The following is a 23,554-nucleotide window of genomic DNA, read 5'->3' as shown; positions in this document are numbered from 1 at the left end:
ACAGTCACGAAATGCCATAGAGTTTCTGGGTTGGGATGTGTTTTATATAAATAGGCCAACATTTGGTCGTATAAACTATAGGAGGACATGGTCATGGAGAAATTTATTTGGGTTTGTTTTTCCAATTAACTTATTTCAACAAGCTATTTTCAATTAACTTTAAATTTTTATAGCGCTTTTAACAATGGATAACATGGTTACCACAGATAATGTGGTAAGAAAGAATGAATAAGATTGTTCTTTATAAGTTTAAGTTTGTCCCAAATGAGCAAGCTGGTGGTGACTGTGGCAAGGAAAACCTCCCTAAAATGGCACGAGGAAGAAACATTGAGAGGAAGCAGACCCAAAAGGGAACCCATCCTCATCCTTGTGGCACAGAATGTCCATTTGTTACAGCTAAACGATGTTAAGGTGTGCAGTGATGATCAAATGTAAACTGTATTCCTGAGTCAGTATAGCAGACCATTGAAATTAAGTACAGTCCAAATCCATCCTTAAAGCTCCTGTGTTACTCCGTAATTTCATGGATCCCCAGGCAGTTGATGTGAAACCATCCCCAGCTGGACAGAGTGGCCTCCAGTCGAAGAGAACACCATCCAGAGGCAGGATGGGGCAAAGCCGGCAGATCCAAAGAGAGGAGAGGAGCAGGAACACTGGTCAGAGAATGAGAGAGAGAGAAAGATATGGATTATTAAACATTCTTATTATTGTATAAAAGTTAGACACTGTGCAGCTGGGGACTCTGGCAAGACTTGTGAGATGGCCCGCAACACCACTGTCCGTGTGAACGTGTGAGAGTGAGGAGACAACAGCATACTAATCCCAGTTCACTGAACACTTTATTTCCATGATCCCTCCAGATCTGCTCCTTTACCTAAGAAAAACTTACCAATAAAAGGCTTGACTAAATAAATATTTTTAGCCTCGACTTGAACACTGAAACTGTGTTTAAATCCTGAACACTAAATAAAAGGCTGTTTCCCCTGCTGTTGTCTTAATTGTTTGAGGTACCAACAAATAGTCTGTACTTCTTTGATATAAGTAGGTGTGGGGATCATAATTGGTACAGAGTGGTATAGTTTACTCAGATACTGCGGAGTGAGACCGTTAATTGCTTAATACATCCATAGTAGTATTTTATAATCAATGCGAGATTTAATTGTTACAACAGTGGTGATGTGGTCATATTTTCTAGATCTAGTAAAGGACTCTTGCTGCTGCATTCTGGACTAACTGAAGCTTAGTCTTATGCACTTACTCGAACACCCAGACAAAATGTTACAGTAGTCTCATATAGAGGTAACAAAAGCATGAACTAGTTTTTCGGCATCCTGTACCAACATATTTATAATTATAGCAATATTTCTAAGGTGAAAAGAAGGCTATCCTGTTAATGTAATTCACTTGAGCCTCAAATGAAAGACTAGAGTAGAGTACAATAATTACACCAAGGTCTTTGACTGCTGTACACACTGAGATGGAAAGACCATATAGAGATGCTACGTAATCCGAAAGTTTACTTCTAACTGCATGTGGTCCTAATAAAAGTAATTCCATTTTATCCGAGTTGATTAGAAGGAAGTTATCAAGCATCCACTGTCTAATGTATTTTATAAACTCCTCAACATTGTTAAGCTGATCTCTCTCATCTGGCTTTGCTGAAATATACAACTCTATATCATCAGCATAGCAATGGAAGCTAATACCATGTTACGTAAAATTTCACCCAGAGGCGACATATATAAAGAGAAAAGCACTGGGCCTCAGACAGATCCTTGCGGAAGACCAAACGTTACTTCAGAAAGTGTAGAGAACACACCATAAATATCAACAAACTAAAAGCGATCAGTCAAATAAGACTTAAGCCGGCTTAAGACTTAAGAGAGCTGTTACCTTTATTCCAACAATATTTTTTATTCTAGCTAGGAGAAAATTATGATCAATGGTGACAAAAGCTGCACTAAGGTCGAGCAAAACAAGTAAGGAGACACAACCCTGATCAGAGGCCAATAGCAGGTAATTTACCACTTATTTACCGTATTTTTCGGACTATAAGCCGCTTTTTTTTCCCACGTTTTAAACCCCACGGCTTAAGCAACGAAGCGGCTAATTTATGGATTTTTCCTGGTTTCACAAACTTCAAGCCAAAAAAACTGAACCCCATAACATTAGACCAATCAAATTTCCGAACGGAAACGAAAAAACGCACCTCACCTGTGTGATAAACTTCCCAGAGAAATACAGAGGTACATTGACTTACGAGTTTAATTCGTTCCGTGGACGAGCTCGTATCTCAATTTGCTCGCACATTAAATTAGTTTTTCATATTGAAAAACTGTTTTTATGTTTCACGTTAATAAATTGGAAAATACATTTCTAAATAACAAATCTTGTATAAAAACATAATAAAAAGAGTATGTAAAGATATAATAAGGTTTTTTCAGTGTATTTTCCGTGGAGATGAGACGACTTGAGCTAACGAAAACGCCGGTGGGGTGTGTGTGTGTGTGTGTGTGTGTGTGTGTGTAGAGGGGGGGTAGTGGTGATAAGCGGAGGCAGAGGGAAAACTAGTTTTTTTACTATACTCCTGTACACTACGTATCCCTAAACTTTAAAATGTAAACTTTTTCTTCTTTGCTTATTTTAATTTTCGTCACAATCTTTGCTTTCTGGCTTCGCTTCGCCATCTTGCAGCGGCGTCTCCAGCTCGTACCTCAATTTTTTGCTCGTGTAACAAAGCAAAAAAATCGACCGAGTGACCGCTCATACCTGTAGTTGTGAAAGGAAGGCGGAAGACAGTGAACAATGACTTACTTGGTCGGCTACTGTTTAGATACAAGCCGTTGTAGCACGTTGAGTCTGGGTGAAGGTAGAGCTCGGTAACTCCAGTTGCAACAGAAATCATATAAGCACAGACAGGTTTCCAAAACTCGTGCTTTTTTATTTTTCTTTGCAACAGCGTTATGGGTTAGTCAAAGAAACTTAGAAATGAGCTTTAGAAAATAAATAGGTCATAATCCTCGGTCTCCACACATGCAGTAATACCGGAAGAATGCAGTGCCGGTCTTTTTCCAAAATTCCGCTATGCTCCTAATAGAAGCGCAACATATTTTACCCGTTACACCGTGTGTAATGTGTCTTTCGTTAAAGCCTGTGTAAAGTACATTAGTGTAGACAGGCGCGGCTTATTTATGTTAAAAATAAAAATATTTGTCTAATTCAGTGGGTGCGGCTTATATAAGGGTGCGCTTTATAGTCCGGAAATTACGGTAGGTGTGAGCATAACTGCTGTGTTACAACATTTTCTAGAATCTTGGAGATAGAGAGGAGATTTGATATTGGCCTATAGTTGGACAGCTGACAAGGGTCAATTAAGGGGTTGATAACTGCCAGTTTTAAAAATTTAGATACATAACCAATTATAGAAGAGTTTATTATTTTTACAACAGCTTTAGTTACTTCTGGAATTATCTGTTTATTGAGCTTGTAGGCAAGGGATCGAGAATACAAGTTGATGATTTTGATGAGGAAATAAATTAAATTGTCATTCTCTTGAATAGGAGTTAAACTGTGTAACTGATGATCTGTTATATTTACCCTATTATCTACAGGGTTATTTATATAATAGTATTTATTTATATTAACCGTCTGGATTTTTTGCTTGATGTTTTCTATTTTATTATTGAAAAAGTTTATGAAATCATTACTACCTATTGTAAGTTTTCATGTTAGTGCAGTGCTTTTATTCCCTGTTAATTTTGCTACAGTACTGAATAAAAATCTATTATTATGCTTGTTATTTTTTATGAGGGTAGAGAAATATGCTGATCTAGCATTACTAAGAGCTTTTTCATAGTTTAGGCTCTTTCTATGTTATTTGAAATACTGTCACGATACGGAGATCTAATTAATTTAACTCCAGAAGATTATTGATAAAACTTGCTGCAGTAGTTGAGGTGAATGTATGCTTAACATGGTAACGTGGCGAGGTACTTATGCTATGACAGGCAGATTTTAAAAGAGATAAGGTATTGATCTGAAATAGCTTCATACTATGGAATTATGACTATTTTTTTTATTATTTTTATTATTAGTATTAAATCAAGTGTTTCCACCACTATAATTGGGACCAATAACATTCCGATTAATTCCTACTGAATCTAGAATGGACACAACTGCTGTTCTTAAGGTGTCTTCCTGATTTTCTAAATTAATATTAAAGTCACCAACAATTAATGCTTTGTCTAAAGAAGTAGCAAGATTTGTGATTAAATTTGCCCTGAAAATCTATAAATAGGAATTAATGGAACTGACTGACTAGACTTGTTTTTGGATGCTAAATATTTTATGTTGTTGTAAAGAACTTCAAATGTGTTACATTTGTGTTTAGTTTTTTGTGTAATGCTTAGATTATTATTATAAATAGCTGCAACACAGCCACCTCTTCTTTTATTTAGACTGAACTGTAACTATACCCAGGAGGACTAGCTTACTTTATGCTAAAAATTTGTTTGGTTTAATCCATGTTTCTGTCAAACACATTACATTAAAATATTGGTCTGTAATAGTTTTGTTTATAGTCAGCCCTTTTTACTTGATAGTTCTAATATTCAACAATCCTATTTTTAGATCAGATGTTCTGGCTGTGCATTTAGCCTTTTTTAATTTAATGTTAATCAAGTTACAAGTTGCTTGGGAGACAATCACAGTCTCAATTTGGTGGCCCTTGTGTGACAACTCCATGCAGCTAGCAGACTGTCGGTTTAGTCTGTTTGTCTGCTCTCTGGCCTTGGCTCTGGATTGTCACTGGTTAACTAGTGCTTTTCTGAGACTATGACTTATACTACAAGAAATGAGAACAGCACCTTCCCGAGTGGGATGGATACCGTCCTGCCATAACAGGCCAAACTTGCCCTCAAAATAACTCTAATTATCTTTAAAACCCACATTGTTTTTGAAACACAATTCGGACATCCAGCAGTTCAGCTACTATAAGCTGCTGTAAGCTCCATCGCCACGCCTGATTGGGATGGCCAGAGCATATTAAAGCATAGAACATTGCCTTCACTAATTTACAACTCTCTATAATGTTGCAACCAAAGGCAAACATCATCAGTGACCAGCTACATCAGCAAGTGTGTTGATGACGTGACCATCTCCAAGTCCATCACTACACTCTCCAACGAGAAACCGTGAATGTGTGTGCGCTGCTAAAATCTAAAGACTTCGCTTTCAGGGCAGGGGACAAGATGGCATTAAAAACAGCAAGGGCTAAACTTCCCGGCACAACGGATGTCTTCACCAACATCTTCAACATATCCCTAAACAACACCTTTGTTCCTACATGCCTCGAGACACCGAACATCATCTTCACGCCGAAAAAGTCTACAGTCTCCTGCCTCAATGACTATCATCCCATCACACTTACACCCATCATAATAAAGTGCTTCGAGAAGCTCATCATGAGGCTCTTTAAAACCAAGCTTCCACCCTCACTGGACCTTATGCATTTTGCGTATGATCCAAACCATTCCACAGACGATGCCATCTCTACGACCCTCCATCTGGCCCTTACCCACCTGGACAATAAGGACTCTTACAAACAAATGCTGTTCATAGACTTCAGTTCAGCATTCAACACAATCATCCTTCAGCTTCTAATTTAGAAGCTGAGCCTACTGGGCCTGAACACTTCCCTCCAGAACTGGATCCTGGACTTCCTGACTGGGAGACCTCAGTTAGTCTGGATTGGGAACAGCACCACTACACTGAGCACTGGAGCCCCTCAGGGCTGTGTGCTCAGCCCACTACTATTCACTCTGCTGACTCAGTAATAATAACTAAGTAGTAATGCACAGCTCGAATCACATCATCAAGTTCGCAGATGACACGACCGTGGTGGGTCTCATCAGCAACCATGACGAATCAGCATACAGAGAAGAGGTCAAACAGTTAACAGCTTGGTGAAGAGCCAACAACTTGTCTCTGAACATTGACAAAACCAAAGAGATGGTTGTTGACTTTAGGAGAACTTCATCTGGTCACTAAACGCCAGCTCGATCACCCAGAAAACCCAGCAAGCCCAGCCTCTACTTCTTGAGAAAGCTAAGGAAAGCTCATCTCCCTCCCCCTATCCTAACCATGTTTTACAGAGGGACCATTGAGAACATCCTTAGTAGCTGCATCACTGCCTGGTTTGGGAACAGCACCGTCTCAGATCGCACAGACAGACAGCAGAAGACAGACAAACAGCAAAGAAGATAGGAATCTCTTTCCCCTCTATCACAGACATTTAACAACAACCGCATTGTGGACGACCCCACACACCCCTCACACCCACTCTTTACCCTCCTGCCATCAGGGAAGGGGTTCTGAAGCATTCGGGTCTCACATCCACACTGTGCAACATTTTTTCCCCCTCAAGTCATCAGGTTCCTCAACACACAGAACTGAACTGTACATAGCACCCACACACACTCACTCAAATGTGTGTTACTGAACTATTACCACCTGAACTCAACACACACTAATTACTCATCTCAATCCATTCCACCACCCATATTATATTTATATTTAATCATATTATACTGTTACATGCTGTTTTGCACCTCTTGTCTGCTGCTACTGCTGTTTTTGCACTACATTGTGTTTATGTTTACAAATGCACTCTTGTTTATAGTCCTCTTTTGCACATTACTGTGTAATCATAGTATACAATAGGTTTACTGGTTGGTGCTATTTTGTATTCTGTGTTTTGTGTATCTGTCCCACACTGTCTTGTGTTGTCTGTCTGCACTGTTTTTTGTCTGCACTGTTTACACACGGTTGCACACCATGCACTTTATGTGGCGACACTTACTTTAGTCCTTGCTCTGTGTTCTGTTACGTAGCTTTATGTTGTGTGATGTAGCTCTATGTTGTTTAATGTAGCACCAAAAGTCTGGAGAAACATTGTCTCATTTCACTGTGTACTGCATCAGCTATATATGGTAGAAATTAAAAACGTTCTTGACTTGACTTGACTATGCTTTCTTAGAAACTTAAGCTGACCTGCTATGTCTGGCACCCTGGCTCCTAGTATACACCTAACCTGTGCTGCTGGTGCCCCTATAAACAGAGCTCTTTCAGGTTTCTCAGCAGGTGCTTCACTGAGGAGAGCAAACCTGTTGGATACCTGAAGCAGAGAGAAATGGTGCTCCTGTAAAAGAGCCATAGCATTAGCTTTGCTAGTATGTCACAGAGTCATCACCCACTCTCCCCACTGCGAGGGCTCTAATGCCGGAGTCGAGGGTATCCTAACTCCACCTAGAGCATCCAGACTTCCCTTGCAGAACCTGGATTGTTCTCACACTCACTAATTCTCTTTAGACTCTGGATGTGCTCCTCTAATGCTAGGAGATTCTCCATCAAAGGGCTAACTTACTTACACTTCTCACAGATAAAATTATCGCTAACGATGGAAAAAGACTGATTATACATTTCACACTCCACACACAGAATGAGCTGGATGCTTGCCATACCAGAGAAATGACGTACTTTAATGTGGTTACTGTAGTGTGTGTTCTCAGTTCCGAAGTGAATGGCCTCCACTCACTGCTTTAAAACAGGGAATACAGTGCCCTTCTAACAAAAAAAAAAGAGTAACACAGCCGACAGAAAGTAGAGAATACAGGAAATCAAAATGATAATTTAAGATAATTTAAGGTGAGACATCGAAAACAGTAAAGATTTAAAACGCCCACACAAACACGAAAATCCTCGGCAAACAAGTAAACAACGGGAAGCTACATCATATAGCTCAAAACACTTGTGTGGGCTATTTCTCACTTTAACATGGCATTGTGCTATTTTAAGATCCAGCGTCAAACAAATGTTTCTGTAGCTTGAACACCTTACAGTAGCTTTGCTATTTTTGTCATAGACAACAGGTTCCCAAACCACTTCCAACTAATCAGCTCATTAACAGGCCTTACTGAAGTGGGTGTGTTACAAGAAGGGAAAGAATAACATGTGCAGGACAGGGGGTTCTCTGGCAACCAAGATTGATAAACAGTACCATAGACCACACAGAATGAAAATAATAGCTCTTAAATTAAACAAATGCAGATCTATGTGAAACTTATTACTGATTCAGATTGTGCAGAGACTTTAAATGAGTGTTTTATTGTCAGCAGACGCAATGGGAGACTTATAATTATAATCTTCACGATAATCTTCACGAGCTTTAGGTAACATTCACATCAACGAACAGAATAGAAAACCTATTTAAAAGGGGAGTGGTGGAAAAGGGGAGTGGTGGCTCCAGTGGTTAAGGTGCTGGATTACTGATCGGAAGGTCGGGGGTTCAAGCCCCGGTATTGCCAAGCTGCCACTCTTGGGCCCTTGAGCAAGGCCCTTAACCCTCTGTGTGCTCCAGGGGCGCCGTACTATGGCCGACCCTGCGCTCTGACCCCAGCTTCCAAGCAAGCTGGGATATGCGAAGAACAACATTTCACTGTGCTGTAATGTATATGTGACAAATAAAGGCTATTCTATTCTGGCTATTCCATTATTATTATTATATTAAAACCTCCAGCAAGTGACAGAGTGCACATAGAAATGCCTTGCTGATAAGAGAGGTCATTGGAGAATTGCCAGTCTGACAGTAAGTCTACAGTAACTCAATAGATTTTTGTATAAAATTAGAAGAACAGATAAACATGAATAATTTTATGTTTAACAGGATATGTGACCTGGTTAACTTGGCAGTTATGCCTTTATTATTAAGTTCCATTTTGAGATCGTAGTGGTGCTGCTTCATGACCCCGTGGAGCTATTTTTGACATACTGTAAGCTTGGACTGTGCCATGTAGGCAATTTTTACCTGCCATTAGTGCTTTACCTGCAGGTAACTGACACTGCAAGGTATTGATCAGTATATCCTTCCCAAGCTCAGAGAGACACCAGGGACAGATGCAGCTTTTTCAGCATTGAAGATTTGTAATGCTCAATGGGTTCAATTCTAGGTTTCTTTTTCTAATAACTACTATGTCTTTTTTGTATTTTTAACCCTTCTGAGAGCTTTATTGTCTGTAATAATAATAATAAAAAAAAAAACAATGGGTATAATATGTTAAAAACTGGTGCAAGTTGTAATCATTTGATAATATTGTGTAATCTGTAGGAGATGAAGGTTCGGACTCCCACATCGAGACTCCAGCCAGTGAGACGAGCGGCGAAGTCACCGCCTATCAGACCTGTGCCAACGTAGTTCTGAAGGTCATCGGCGGCCTGCTGTTGGTCCTGTGTGTTTCCTCATCCTGGGTGGGCACCACTCAGGTGGTGCAGTGGACTTTTAAGTCCTTCTCTTGCCCTTTCTTCATCTCCTGGTTCAGCACCAATTGGAACATCCTCTTCTTTCCTCTCTACTACTCTGGCCATGTGGCCATCACAAGAGAAAAGCAAACACCCATTCAAAAATTTAGGTGAGTTTGAGATTAATGAGATTAACTGGGAATGCAATAAAGGGGAAGTGAAAAGATAAAGAATTTGGTGTCAGCTATTTAATGGAATTCAGCCCACAACCCACAGGCAGTATTCAGATTTTGTTGCTTTTAATTAAAATGAATGTTTCTATAAAAAGAACTGACCACTTACTGATAGAATTACTACATTTCTTTTACTTTAACCCTTAACAAAGTTTATTTTCATGAATTTAAACTCTGTCACCTGATGCTTTGTTCTCCAAATGCTAGTGCCAAATGTTGGGGCAGGCCTTATTTGGTCTGGCGAGCCATAGTTTGGTGACCCCTGCTATAAAACATCATTCCAATGCAAGTTTACTTATATATCAGCTATAAATAATAGTTGTAGTGCCCTTAAACTAAACAAATTAATCAAATTGTAATTTTTTACTAAAGCACACCCATGAAAAAGCCAAAAACTCACTAGTCAATCATCCCTCCTTCTGATCCACCCTGCCCCATCTGCTTGGAGACACAGCAGGAATTCATATCACTTAGAAAAGAAGCAGAGTACTTCTTACCCCATACACAAAGAAAACTTAGCCTGAGGAATTGGATCAAAGAATACCATCAGTCTCTCTCACTGCAAAATTCACTTTATATGAATAGGAAAACTGTCTGCCTTAATGGCCACTTAATTCAATTTTGTCTGGACACCACTCATATACTTACCTGCAATCTCACCATCATGTGTTTACCTTAGTGGCCAAGTGCAGTGCTAAACCACATAAACACACACAGACATGCACACACACACATATGCACACCCGCACAACAAATTATGGTGGTATTGAATGTTATTACTATTAATATTGTGCTGCCATTATTAACATTATTATTGTACTTGTGTTTTTAGAAATGAGTTTATTAGAGGGACAGCACATGTAGGATGTTTTGGTGACAAGGTGAGGGAGGCGAGATTGAGATGGTTTGGACATGTGCAGAGAAGGGACATGAATTATATTGGTAGAAAAATGCTGAAGATGGAGCCACCAGGTAGGAGGAAAAGAGGAAGGCCAAGGAGGAGGTTCATGGATGTGGTGAGGGAAGACATGCAGGTAGTTGGTGTAAAAGAGGCAGATATAGAGGACAGGGTGGTATGGAGACGGATGATCCGCTGTGGCGACCCCTAATGGGAGCAGCCGAAAGAAGAAGAAGAAGATTGTACTTGTGTTTTTGTTTGTTTGTTTTTTTCTTCTCTCTTATATCTGTTCCACTTCATGGTTTGAGTTTTTTTTTTTAGTAATGGCTTTCAAGTTTGCATTAGTTTATATTCTTCCTCTTTACGGAAACTAATTACTTTGTGAAGCATCTAATAACATTAAAAGATTTGCAATTGTAAGTGAAAAAATGTCATGCATTTGTATGCATGTATAAAGGTGTATGCAATGCTTTTAAATGTTATAAACCCTTTATATAAAGTGCTAAATGATTCATGCTGATAGATTATTTAAACAAATCTATGGGGTTACTGTTGGGTTATAGTGACACATTACCCAGGGAGCCAACATTTTTTTCATCTATCATTTCACAGGTTAAAAAAAAATAATAATTAAAAAAAGATTTTTGGAAGACCTAGAAGTGCTTTTTAAAATCTTTTGTAGTTTTGACAGTCATCTCATTTTATCCTAACCTTATTTTGAATAGTTTAGGGTAAAAGAAACCCTTATATTTTACCATAAAGTATGCAAACATAAAATTGTCCCATTGGTTGTTAAAAAAAAAAAAAAGAAGGGCATTCATTTAAAACATTTATTTTATGGATATTCAACTATAGTGTTATGTGCAAATAAAATTAGTGTCTCATTTACATATATATATTTTTATATATATATTTTACAATATCTTAATGTATGTTTTCACCAAGTTTCCTGTGCCTGTGGTGCAGTTTTTTTTATATATATATTATAACTGTATAATTGTATAGCTAACTATATTTACTATGTCATTGTATAGGGAGTGCAGTCGATTGTTTGGGGAAGAAGGAATGACACTGAGGCTGTTTCTAAAGAGAACAGCACCTTTCTCCATCTTATGGACGCTGACCAATTATCTGTATGTGCTGGCATTGAGGAAACTTACAGCCACAGATGTTTCAGCACTCTACTGCTGCCACAAGGCTTTTGTCTTCCTCCTGTCCTGGATTGTGCTCAAAGACCGCTTCATGGGTGTGCGGGTCTGTATCTTTAGTACCTCTTAAATATCTCTAATTGACAGCAAAAAATGTATGATACATTGCGATATGTTACATGAACCTACAAATATTGAAAAATGCACAGAATAATGTATGAGGCAGAAAGTCATGGCATCTTGTAAACTAAATAAGGGAGTTTTTCCTTGCCACAGGGCTTGCTCATCAGGGAAAAATGCACACCATTCAACTTAACTGTTAATTTCTGTAAAGCTGCTTTGAGACAATGTCTGTTGTGAAAAGCGCTATAGAAATAAACTTCACTTGACTTGACTTGACGTGACGTGACGTGACGTGACTTAAATAGACAAAGGTTTATGCACACCTGGCCATAAGATTCCTATTTGATTAGATTTATGAATGTACTTATTCCACATTTATTTTCCATTTACAATTATAATAACCTCTGTTCTTCTAGGAAGATGTTCCACTAGATTTTGAAGAGTACTTGTGGAGATTTGGGGCATTAGTAAAGTTCAGGTCCTGATGTAGGATGAGGAGGCCTGGGGTGCAGCCAGCGTTCCAATTAATCCCAAAGGTGTACATTAGGGTTTAGGCCAGAGCACTATAGCACTTCACTTAAGATCTTCCACTCCAAATCATGTAAATGTTATTTTCATGGAGCTTTTTTTACAGAGGCATTGTCATGCTGGCAAAGTTTTGAGTCTTCTAGTTCAATTGAAAGGAAAAATGTAATGCTACTGCAGTCAAAGATAAGCAGTTGTTTGCCTCCAACTTTATGCTAACAGTTTAGGGGAAGAAACACAAATGGCTGGAAAACTCAGGTGTCCCAATACTTTAGTTCATAGAGTGTAGAGGTTGGCAGCCTATGGTTGATATATGATGACGATTATTTTGGCCAATTCGTTTCTCTTTTCCCCCTTCATCTAATAAAATCTAATACTTAAATAATATGTAATACAGAAAATTGCTTACATGAAACATATATTGAACAACACAAGTTTTTCCAATCATTGGACTTGTTACCAGGTTTTGGTATCTGAGCCTACATGTATCTTAAACTACAGCGAGTTGAAGGCTCACTAACAATATGGTTCCAAAAAGATTCCCTCATTCTCTCTCCAAATGTTATACTCTCTAAATGTTATTCTCATTCTCTCTCCAAATGTTATTCTCATTCTCTCTCCAAATGTTATTCTCGTTCTCTCTCCAAATGTTATTCTCATTCTCTCTCCAAATGTTATTCTCTCTAAATGTTATTCTCATTCTCTCTCCAAATGTTATTCTCTCTAAATGTTATTTTCATTCTCTCTCCAAATGTTATACTCATTCTCTCTCCAAATGTTATTCTCGTTCTCTCTCCAAATGTTATTCTCATTCTCTCTCCAAATGTTATTCTCTCTAAATGTTATTCTCATTCTCTCTCCAAATGTTATTCTCGTTCTCTCTCCAAATGTTATTCTCATTCTCTCTCCAAATGTTATTCTCTCTAAATGTTATTCTCATTCTCTCTCCAAATGTTATTCTCTCTAAATGTTATTCTCATTCTCTCTCCAAATGTTATTCTCATTCTCTCTCTAAATGTTATTCTCTCTAAATGTTATTCTCATTCTCTCTCCAAATGTTATTCTTTCTAAATGTTATTCTCATTCTCTCTCCAAATGTTATTCTCATTCTCTCTCTAAATGTTATTCTCTCTAAATGTTATTCTCATTCTCTCACCAAATGCAACATCATATTTAACCAGCGGAATATAGTGTATAAGGCTAGATTAAGAACGAATGATAAGAACCATACCAAGCTGACGGTCGGCCGTCGGGGATGTCAGTGTTGTTTTGAGCGCCTACGGCTTAAGGTTATTTTTTTCGCATCCTTGACTTGTCAGACCGCGAATTAGCAGCGGAGCTCGTCTGCAAGAAACAGAACTAATTGGCTTATTGGCTAATTAGCTTAGCAAATGAGCAGACGTGAAAAAAAACGGAACCCGCTGGTTGTCATTCTGGTTCTTGTCTTTGCAATTTAACAGATATGATGCAAAAAGGTTAGACGAATCCGTTAGTATTGATTGCAGCAGGTGTAAACGCTGCTTGCTTTAGATGTTTACAGTTGTAGCGCGCCTGGTTTCCCTTTTTGGACACTACTGCCACCTGTTGGTATGAGAGAGTTATGTTCTCTCACACGGTTTGGTGTGTCAGATGCGCATGCCTAATAATCGGCCTAATTTGCAGCACAATCAGCCAATGACGATTAATAAAAATAAAAAAAAAGCCAAAATCGGCCCGATTAATCGGCCGGCCGATCAATCGGTTAAGCTCTAATAAAGTCTATCTTTATACCCGTCTCACAAGTCAGATTTGTTATGCAATTTATGTGCAACAAATGGAAATATATTATCGCTAAACCAAACAATTACTTGTATCAGTTAGAAAACACCATGAAGTCACCCTATGTGCCTCTCATGCAAAGCCAATATATTAAACCTGCACATTTAAGAGTTCAGAACGACACTGACAGACTTTGACTCAAAAGCCAACAGATTTAAAAATGTGTAAAATAAATTTAAATGTACATTAAAATCAACACACAAAACTATAGAGGAAGCATTAGAGAAAAGTGTTTATACACATTTTATAAGAATGTATTGACATAGTGGTATTGGCTAGTCAGCTCAGTATCTCTAGTTTCATGTGATTCAAATGCAGCGCTCTGATATAAAGAATGGAGTAGCAAAAATGCCCCAAAACTCAAACTTTTTTAGTTTAATGTACCCTGCAGAGCCCAAACTCCAACACATCCACAGTGCAGTATAGGAGAGGTTTTAAAAACATTACATGGTTACTCAATAAATAACAAAATGGCAGTCATTTCTTATTTTACTAATGTTTAATACTGTAAAATAACATTTTCACCACCCTTACTGAATGTCAAATTAGTTCTCTAGTTTACAGGTGCAGTGATTTTAACTGAGACTCATGGATCTTTTATTGCCTGTTTTGAATTTTTAGATTGTAGCTGCCATTATGGCCATCACAGGTATTGTCATGATGGCCTATGCTGATGGATTCCATGGAGACTCAATCATAGGTGTGGCTTTAGCAGTAGGCTCGGCCTCCACCTCAGCACTTTACAAGGTTTGTGGAGTTTGTAATATTGCTTTTTTAGCATAACTATATATGAAAAAATATTCAGAGTAGTCTCTTATATTTAGGATCATGTCATCTCTTCACCTCCAGGTTTTGTTTAAGATGTTCCTGGGCAGTGCCAACCTGGGAGAAGTTGCTCACTTCTTCTCCACCATGGGCTTCTTTAACCTGATTTTCATCTCCTGTGTGCCCCTCATCCTCTACTTCACCAGGGTGGAGCACTGGGGCTCTTTGTCCTCTTTGCCATGGGGTTACCTGTGTGGCGTGGCCAGCCTGTGGCTGGGTGAGCAAACACAACCATTTAAAACTTTTAGTTAAATGCAGGGGGGGTCCAAATAATTTCTGAAAGAATGTCAAAATCATTAATATTACACACCCAGTTAAACAAATAGAAATACATTTTAACATTTTAAAATGAAATAATATTGTGTTTATTAAATGTGTTTTAAGAATTGTTTTGTCTTGAATGTCGCAACCTCCAATTCAGATCTGAATCTGATATCTGACAACTCTTTTTACTTCTATCCAGACAGCTTTCTAAAGGCACTGAAGCCTTTAGCTTAAAAAAAACAGGGCACAAACCTGTTCTCAAATGACAACACTTCTGTGTACAGGCAAGGTCCATGAAGACATGGCTTGACTAAGATGTAGCTGAAGTTGAGATGGCTCAATAGAGCCCTGACCTCAACTCGCTCACTAGCAAGATCTTGACATATGCAATAATTACGTCTTCTTTATATTGTTTTAAGGGGATGCAAACTTTTTTACTTACCAATAAAATATAAACATAGTGATCAACACACCATCACTGACCCATATATCGAATTTGCTGAGGACAAAATAAAACTCTATAGTAAACTTTTCAGAGTGCTGAAAATGCTTTATCTGAGAGAATTTTTGGGTTTATATCATCGAATTACACTCTGAAGTAGCATTTCATCACCTCCGCTATCCGATATGTGATGTGTCAGCAGGCGTAGGCTGGATAGTAAGAGATCCACTTGTTTACTGTCTTTTAATACTGAAGTGGAACACTAATTCTCAGAGGAGCAGACAGCATCGATTATTTTCTCCACACATTTAGAGTTTGCACTGAAAGGAGGTGTCACAAATTATTTTCACTCCTTTTTCTCACTCTCTCTTTCGCTCTCTCTCTCTCTCTCTCTCTCTCTCTCTCTCTCTTACTCTCTTCTCTGTGTGTGCTGTTTTACAGTATTCAACATTCTAGTAAATGTAGGTGTGGTTCTCACCTACCCCATCCTCATATCGATTGGGACTTTACTCAGCGTTCCAGGGAATGCAGGTGTGACTTTTCTCATTGCATTTCAAATCCATTCTGTGTAATTCAGTTGGAAAATGTCAGTAAATTACTATCTACGCACGTACAGCACATTCTGTCGCTTTTTTCACTTTCTCTCACTCATACACTCATATACACACACATATACACATATATATATATATATATATATATATATATATATATATATATATATATATATATATATATATATACACACACACACACACACACACACACACACACACACACACACACACACACACACACACACGCTCCTGTCTAAAGTGATTAGAGTTTTTATGATCTATCCTCCCCAACTCTGTCTACTGCTAAAAGCATCCAAACCATTACACAGCAAATTTGCTAGCCTCCCACAGCATCTCTCCTTCCTTAAGATATAAGAGAGAAGCCTGATCAGCAGTATGTATCCTGACCAGCAGCAGTGCTCATCATAAAAAACACAATCTGTTGCCAAGCGACACTAAATGCTTGATGAAGGTACATATCTGTCAAAGCAGCCTGCCAAGGTCAGTAGGTCAATTCAGGCAGGCTTTTTAAAACACTAACATGACCCCTAGTTACTTGTTCTGGCACCACTGAGATCACAGAGTTTTTATTTTTATATGTTCATTGCTGGGGTACAATTATAAGTACTTATTTTTTTACATTCTTTTGATGGAAGGATGCAGTAAAGCTGAAATATTTCTCCAGAGACCTCATTTACTACAGTCATTAGCCAAGTGGGCCGGAAATATTTTTAATCCAGTCATTTCTCAAGTTCCAGGAATTGCCCATGTTACGATATTAGACTTTGTTCCTTGGTTTAAGTTGTCCTTGTGTTCTGTTGCATCATGATTTAAGTGCCTTAGGTGGAGTTGTTGCAATGATGGAATTTAATGAATAATTTGTGAGCTGTTCTTCTTCCAAGGCCAGTGAATCATGATGGCATAAGTACAGAGGTAGAATTAAATAAATGTGATTTCTGTGCTGCAGTTTGACAAGTTTGTACAGGTTATTAAAAGGTTTTCAATACTTTTAACTATTTAAAGGCGTATTAAGCCAGGAATGGAACCAAATAGGAATACATTATTCAGACTGAAAAGATAATAGGTTCTTAATGTAATTTAATTAATTTGTTACAAATAATGCTACACTTTATGTATTTTGTCATATGGACAAAAGTATTGGGGCACCCAATTTTTCCAGCCATATGTGGTTCTTCCCCAAATGGTTATTACAAAGTTGGAGGTATACAATTGTAAAGGATGTCTTTGGATGCGGTAGCATTACATTTTTTTAACTAAGAGACCCAAACCTATTTCAGCTTGACAATGCCCCTGTGCACAAAGCCAGCTTCATGAAGAGGTGCTTTACACTGGTTGGAGCGGATGATCTTAAATGGCTTGCTATTGATCACTGACTACAACTTCATTAAACGCATTTCAAGTTAATTGAAATGTTGACTGCCCCCCCATCACACTGCTGACTTTACTAACACCCTTGCGGCTGAATAAGCACACATGATGTTCAAAAGCACATTCAAATCCTATTTTGCACATCCAAATCCAAACTGTTGTCCTTATCGTGTACATTCAAATAGGAGTCGTTACATAATTCATATATTGGTTTGTTTGTTTTTGACAGAAAGGGTGGTAGGGCATCTAAATAGGACTAAACGGTGTGCAACAGGATCCCAAAGCACACAACTAGAATGGCATGCAGGAAAAATTAGCAGTCGTAAGCACATAGTGGTTTTAAAAGAGGCTATTTGTTTATATATTTTTTTAAACTTACTAACTACATTTGAGACAATTTTGTTAGAACCAGAATTAACAGATGTTTTCCAATGTTTCTAGAGATATTTTTGTTCGATGAAAAAGCAAAAACAAACCTCACCAATTCCAGTTAATGCCATGTGCACTTTGTTTTAAATCCGAATACAAACACAGATATATAGAAATATTTGGAGCACTACATACAGATACAGAACACAAATACTAGCACTGCATTTCTCCAATTATTGAAACTATTGGTTAAGAAAATGATAAGACTTCATATGAAAATGAAAAGCATCATGTTACTGGTGTGCTGCTATTATTCTCAGTAAGAAGATGAGTAGGATAGCAGAACATACAAGTGAATCCTTTCTCATCCTTCTTCTGCTTTCTGACATTCTTGCATTTAGCTATTGATGTGCTGAAGCATGAGGTGATCTTCAGCGTGGTGCGTCTAGCCGCGACCTGCATCATCTGCGTCGGCTTCCTGTTGCTGCTGCTGCCTGAGGAGTGGGATACCGTTACACTGCGCTTCCTTGCCACACTCGCTGACAAGAAATCAGAAGAGCACGGCGAGGAGCTCACAGAGTCCAGCATCAACATGCGCAGCCGCAGCAGAGCCAACGGTGCGGTCTCGATCCCCTTGGCATGACCTATGACCTCTAGACCTCGGCCCTAGAGCTAATGAGTGCTAGAGATCCGCCATGAGGCAGTGCCTGAGTCAGGGGTAGTTTGGGTGTATGAGTGGAGATTCTGGAAGAAACAAAGTGGAGAGAAAGGAGAACTGGGATTATAAAATGCTGTGACAACAACAACAACGCAATATCAACTGTGTGGATAGTGGCGGAGCTGAAAATATGAGGATCATAGCATTACTTCTCTCTCTCCTTTATGTGAGATTAGAGAGGAGCATTCTTCTGACTGTGCTGAGGAGGAAATCTCCCTTTTTAAAAGAAAGGTTTATTTATATTATTTGTTTTTCTTGCTGGGATTTCATGTTCATGGGAGTAAATTTTCTTTAGGGAGATGAACTCTCTTGAGTAATGGAGTACATAGCCTTTTCTGTTTGCACGCCTTCATCCCAGCTATGCCTGCTGAACCCTCACATGGACTGTATTCTGTGAATATAGACTCGATCAGGGCCAATTTGGCTCACTGTATTAAAAATGCATGCGTCTGACAGAGAAAGAATATATAATACAAATGTTATTTACATTGTATCTGACGGCATTATGCTGTACATAAGATGGAGAATATATATTATCCTATAGATGAACGGGGCCCCTCGTTTCTTCTTACACTGAAATTTAAAGATGAAAACCTGCCTCAAAATGCTATTTTTGGCAAACATTCTGACTCTCACTATCTTTCTGCAGAAGAATGCATCATTGTGACAGGTATAATCATTTAGAAATAAGTGAGGCACAAAATGCTCTGAACTTTTCATATTATTTTGTGTTGCTTACCACTAACAGTTACATAGGAATTGTTTCAAACCCTTCTCAAGGCCTTAACTTAAATTGCAAAAGGAAATTTTGAAATAATACAGAAAGAAATGCCAATATATATATATATATATATATATATATATATATATATATATATATATATATATATATATATATATATATATATATATATATATACAGTGAGGAAAATAAGTATTTGAACACCCTGCTATTTTGCAAGTTCTCCCACTTAGAAATCATGGAGGGGTCTGAAATTGTCATCGTAGGTGCATGTCCACTGTGAGAGACATAATCTAAAAAAAAAATTAAATCCAGAAATCACAATGTATGATTTTTTTAACTATTTATTTGTATGATACAGCTGCAAATAAGTATTTGAACACCTGAGAAAGTCAATGTTAATATTTGGTACAGTAGCCTTTGTTTGCAATTACAGAGGTCAAACGTTTCCTGTAGTCTTTCACCAGGTTTGCACACACTGCAGGAGGGATTTTGGCCCACTCCTCCACACAGATCTTCTCTAGATCAGTCAGGTTTCTGGCCTTTCGCTGAGAAACACGGAGTTTGAGCTCCCTCCAAAGATTCTCTATTGGGTTTAGGTCTGGAGACTGGCTAGACCATGCCAGAACCTTGATATGCTTCTTACAGAGCCACTCCTTGGTTATACTGGCTGTGTGCTTCAGGTCATTGTCATGTTGGAAGACCCAGCCTCGACCCATCTTCAATGCTCTAACTGAGGGAAGGAGGTTGTTCCCCAAAATCTCGCAATACATGGCCCCGGTCATCCTCTCCTTAATACAGTGCAGTCGCCCTGTCCCATGTGCAGAAAAACACCCCCAAAGCATGATGCTTCACAGTAGCGATGGTGTTCTTGAGATGGTACTCATCATTCTTCTTCCTCCAAACACGTTTAGTGGAATTATGACCCAAAAGTTCTATTTTGGTCTCATCTGACCACAGGACTTTCTCCCATGACTCCTCTGGATCATCCAAATAGTCATTGGCAAACTTAAGACGTGCCTGGACATGTGCTGGTTTAAGCAGGGGAACCTTCCGTGCCATGCATGATTTCAAACCATGATGTCTTAGTGTATTACCAACAGTAACCTTGGAAACGGTGGTCCCAGCTCTTTTCAGGTCATTGACCAGCTCCTCCCGTGTAGTTCTGGGCTGATTTCTCACCTTCCTTAGGATCATTGAGACCCCACGAGGTGAGATCTTGCATGGAGCCCCAGTCCGAGGGAGATTGACAGTCATGTTTAGCTTCTTCCATTTTCTAATGATTGCTCCAACAGTGGACCTTTTTTTCACCAAGCTGCTTGGCAATTTCCCCGTAGCCCTTTCCAGCCTTGTGGAGGTGTACAATTTTGTCTCTAGTGTCTTTGGACAGCTCTTTGGTCTTGGCCATGTTAGTAGTTGGATTCTTACTGATTGTATGGGGTGGACAGGTGTCTTTATGCAGCTAACGACCTCAAACAGGTGCATCTGATTTAGGATAATAAATGTAGTGGAGGTGGACATTTAAAAGGCAAACTAACAGGTCTTTGAGGGTCAGAATTCTAGCTGATAGACAGGTGTTCAAATACTTATTTGCAGCTGTATCATACAAATAAATAGTTTAAAAATCATATATTGTGATTTCTGGAATTTTTTTTTTTTAGATTATGTCTCTCACAGTGGACATGCACCTACGATGACAATTTCAGACCCCTCCATAATTTCTAAGTGGGAGAACTTGCAAAATAGCAGGGTGTTTAAATACTTATTTTCCTCACTGTATATATATATATATATATATATACAGTGGGTACGGAAAGTATTCAGACCCCCTTAAATTTTTCACTTTTTGTTATATTGCAGCCATTTGCTAAAATTATTTAAGTTCATTTCTTTTCCTCATGAATGTACACACAGCTCCCCATACTGACAGAAAAACACAGAATTGTTGACCTTTTTGCAGATTTATTAAAAAAGAAAAACTGAAATATCACATGGTCCTAAGTATTCAGACCCTTTGCTGTGACACTCATATATTTAACTCAGGTGCTCTCCATTTCTTCTGATCATCCTTAAAATGGTTCTACACCTTCATTTGAGTCCAGAAATTTTTGATTATACTGATTGGACTTGATTAGGAAAGCCACACACCTGTTTATATAAGACCTTACAAATCACAATGCATGTCAGAGCAAATGAGAATCATTAAGGTAAAAGGAACTGCCTGAAGAGCTCAGAGACAGAATTGTGGCAAGGCACAGATCTGGCCAAGGTTCCAAAAAATGTTTTGCTGCACTTAAGGTTCCTAAGAGCACAGTGGCCTCCATAATCCTCAAATGGAAGACGTTTGGGACGACCAGAACCATTCCTAGAGCTGGCCGACCGGCCAAACTGAGCTATCGGGGGAGAAGAGCCTTGGTGAGAGAGGTAAAGAAGAACCCAAAGATCACTGTGGCTAAGCTCCAGAGATGCAGTCGGGAGATGGAAGAAAGTTGTAGAAAGTCAACCATCACTGCAGCCCTTCACCAGTGGGGCTTTATAGCAGAGTGGCCCGACTGAAGCCTCTCCTCAGTGCAGGACACATGAAAACCCGCATGGAGTTCTCCAAGATGGTGAGAAATAAGATTCTCTGGTCTGATGAGACCAAGATAGATCTTTTTGGCCTTAATTCTAAGCGGTATGTGTGGAGAAAACCAGGCACTGCTCATCACCTGTCCAGTACAGTCTCAACAATGAAGCATGGTGGTGGCAGCATCATGCTGTGGGGGTGTTTTTCAGCTGCAGGGACAGGACGACTGGTTGCAATGAAGGGAAAGATGAATGCGGCCAAGCACAGGGATATCCTGGACGAAAACCTTCTCCAGAGTGCTTTGGACCTCAGACTGGGCTGAAGGTTTACCTTCCAACAAGACAATGACCCCAAGCACACAGCTAAAATAACGATGGAGTGGCTTCACAACAACTCTGTGACTGTTCTTGAATGGCCCAGCCAGAGCAATGACTTAAACCCAATTGAGCATCTCTGGAGAGACCTAAAAATAGCTGTCCACCAACGTTTACCGTCCAACCTGACAGAACTGGAGAGGATCTGCAAGGAGGAATGGCAGAGGATCCCTGAATCCAGGTGTGAAAGACTTGTTGCATCTTTCCCAAAAAGACTCATGGCTGTATTAGATCAAAAGGGGGCTTCTACTAAATACTGAGCAAAGGGTCTGAATACTTGGGACCATGTGATATTTTAGTTTTTCTTTTTTAATAAATCTGCAACAGTGTCAACAATTCTGTGTTTTTCTGTCAATATAGGGTGCTATGTGTACATTAATGAGAAAAAGAAATGAACTTAAATGATTTTAGCAAATGGCTGCAAAATAAAAAAGAGTGAAAAATTTAAGGGGGTCTGAATACTTTCCGTACCCACTGTATATACAGTGGAACCTCGGAGCTCCCGGCTCAGCGCTCGCGACCTCGCATGCTCACGACTTTCATTTCGACCGGCGACTCTCATTCAGATCGGCTCGTGAGCAACCGCGAGCTGCTCAAAACGCTAGTTTTAACATTTCTAATCAAGGTTTATTTCATTAAAATTGTCTAATAATTAAGTGTTATGGAGTGAAATAGTTTTATTTACTCATTTAAATCGATTTCGTATAGTGTTCTTTGGGTTTTTACTGGGTTGGAAGGGGCGTATCAAAAGGTCGCGAAAATTCGGAACTTGCGACCGGTCTTGGTCCCTAACCCTCGCGAGCTCCGAGGTTCCACTGTATATGTATATGCACTGATCAAGCATAATATTATGACCACCTGCTTAATATTGTGTTGGTCCCCCCATTGCTGCCAAAACAGTCCTGACCCATTGACCATTAACAGCATTAACGTCTTCCGCAATTTGAGCTACAGGAGTTGAATGGGATGTGCATGAATGAGCCTCGGCCACCCATGACCCTGTCGCCGGTTCTGCTTCTTTGGACCACTTTTGACAGATACTGACAACTGCAGTCCAGGAACACCCCACAAGAGCTGCAGTTTTGGAGATGCTCTGACCCAGTCGTCTGTCCATCACAATTTGGCTCTTGTCAAACTCACGCAAATCCTTACGTTTGCCCATTTTTCCAGCTTCTAACATATCAACTCTGAGTAAAAAAAATTTCACTTGCTGCCTAATGTATCTCACCCACTAACAGGTGCCATGATGAAGAGATAATCAGTGATATT

At 39.1% G+C, this 23,554-nt stretch overlaps 1 protein-coding gene across 2 annotated transcripts in view; it reads left to right on the top strand.

The window, feature by feature from the left end:
- Positions 1-19,217, top strand: part of slc35f4 (solute carrier family 35 member F4) — a 36,037-nt gene extending 16,820 nt beyond the window's left edge. For both annotated transcript variants that reach the window (XM_083543708.1, XM_083543709.1), the window contains exons 2-7: positions 9,164-9,464; positions 11,460-11,679; positions 14,661-14,786; positions 14,889-15,081; positions 16,012-16,101; positions 18,287-19,217. In XM_083543708.1, the coding sequence (XP_083399834.1) occupies positions 9,164-9,464; positions 11,460-11,679; positions 14,661-14,786; positions 14,889-15,081; positions 16,012-16,101; positions 18,287-18,528 (1,172 nt within the window). In that variant the 3' untranslated portion in view covers positions 18,529-19,217. The remainder of the gene's footprint in view (positions 1-9,163; positions 9,465-11,459; positions 11,680-14,660; positions 14,787-14,888; positions 15,082-16,011; positions 16,102-18,286) is intronic.
- Positions 19,218-23,554: the final 4,337 nt, after the last annotated feature.

This window comes from Silurus aristotelis (assembly GCF_946808225.1).
Source record: "Silurus aristotelis genome assembly, chromosome: 6".
Classification (NCBI taxonomy): Eukaryota; Metazoa; Chordata; class Actinopteri; order Siluriformes; family Siluridae; genus Silurus; species Silurus aristotelis.
Note: the sequence above shows the minus strand (reverse complement) of the source record. Positions and strands in the feature narration are given on the sequence as shown.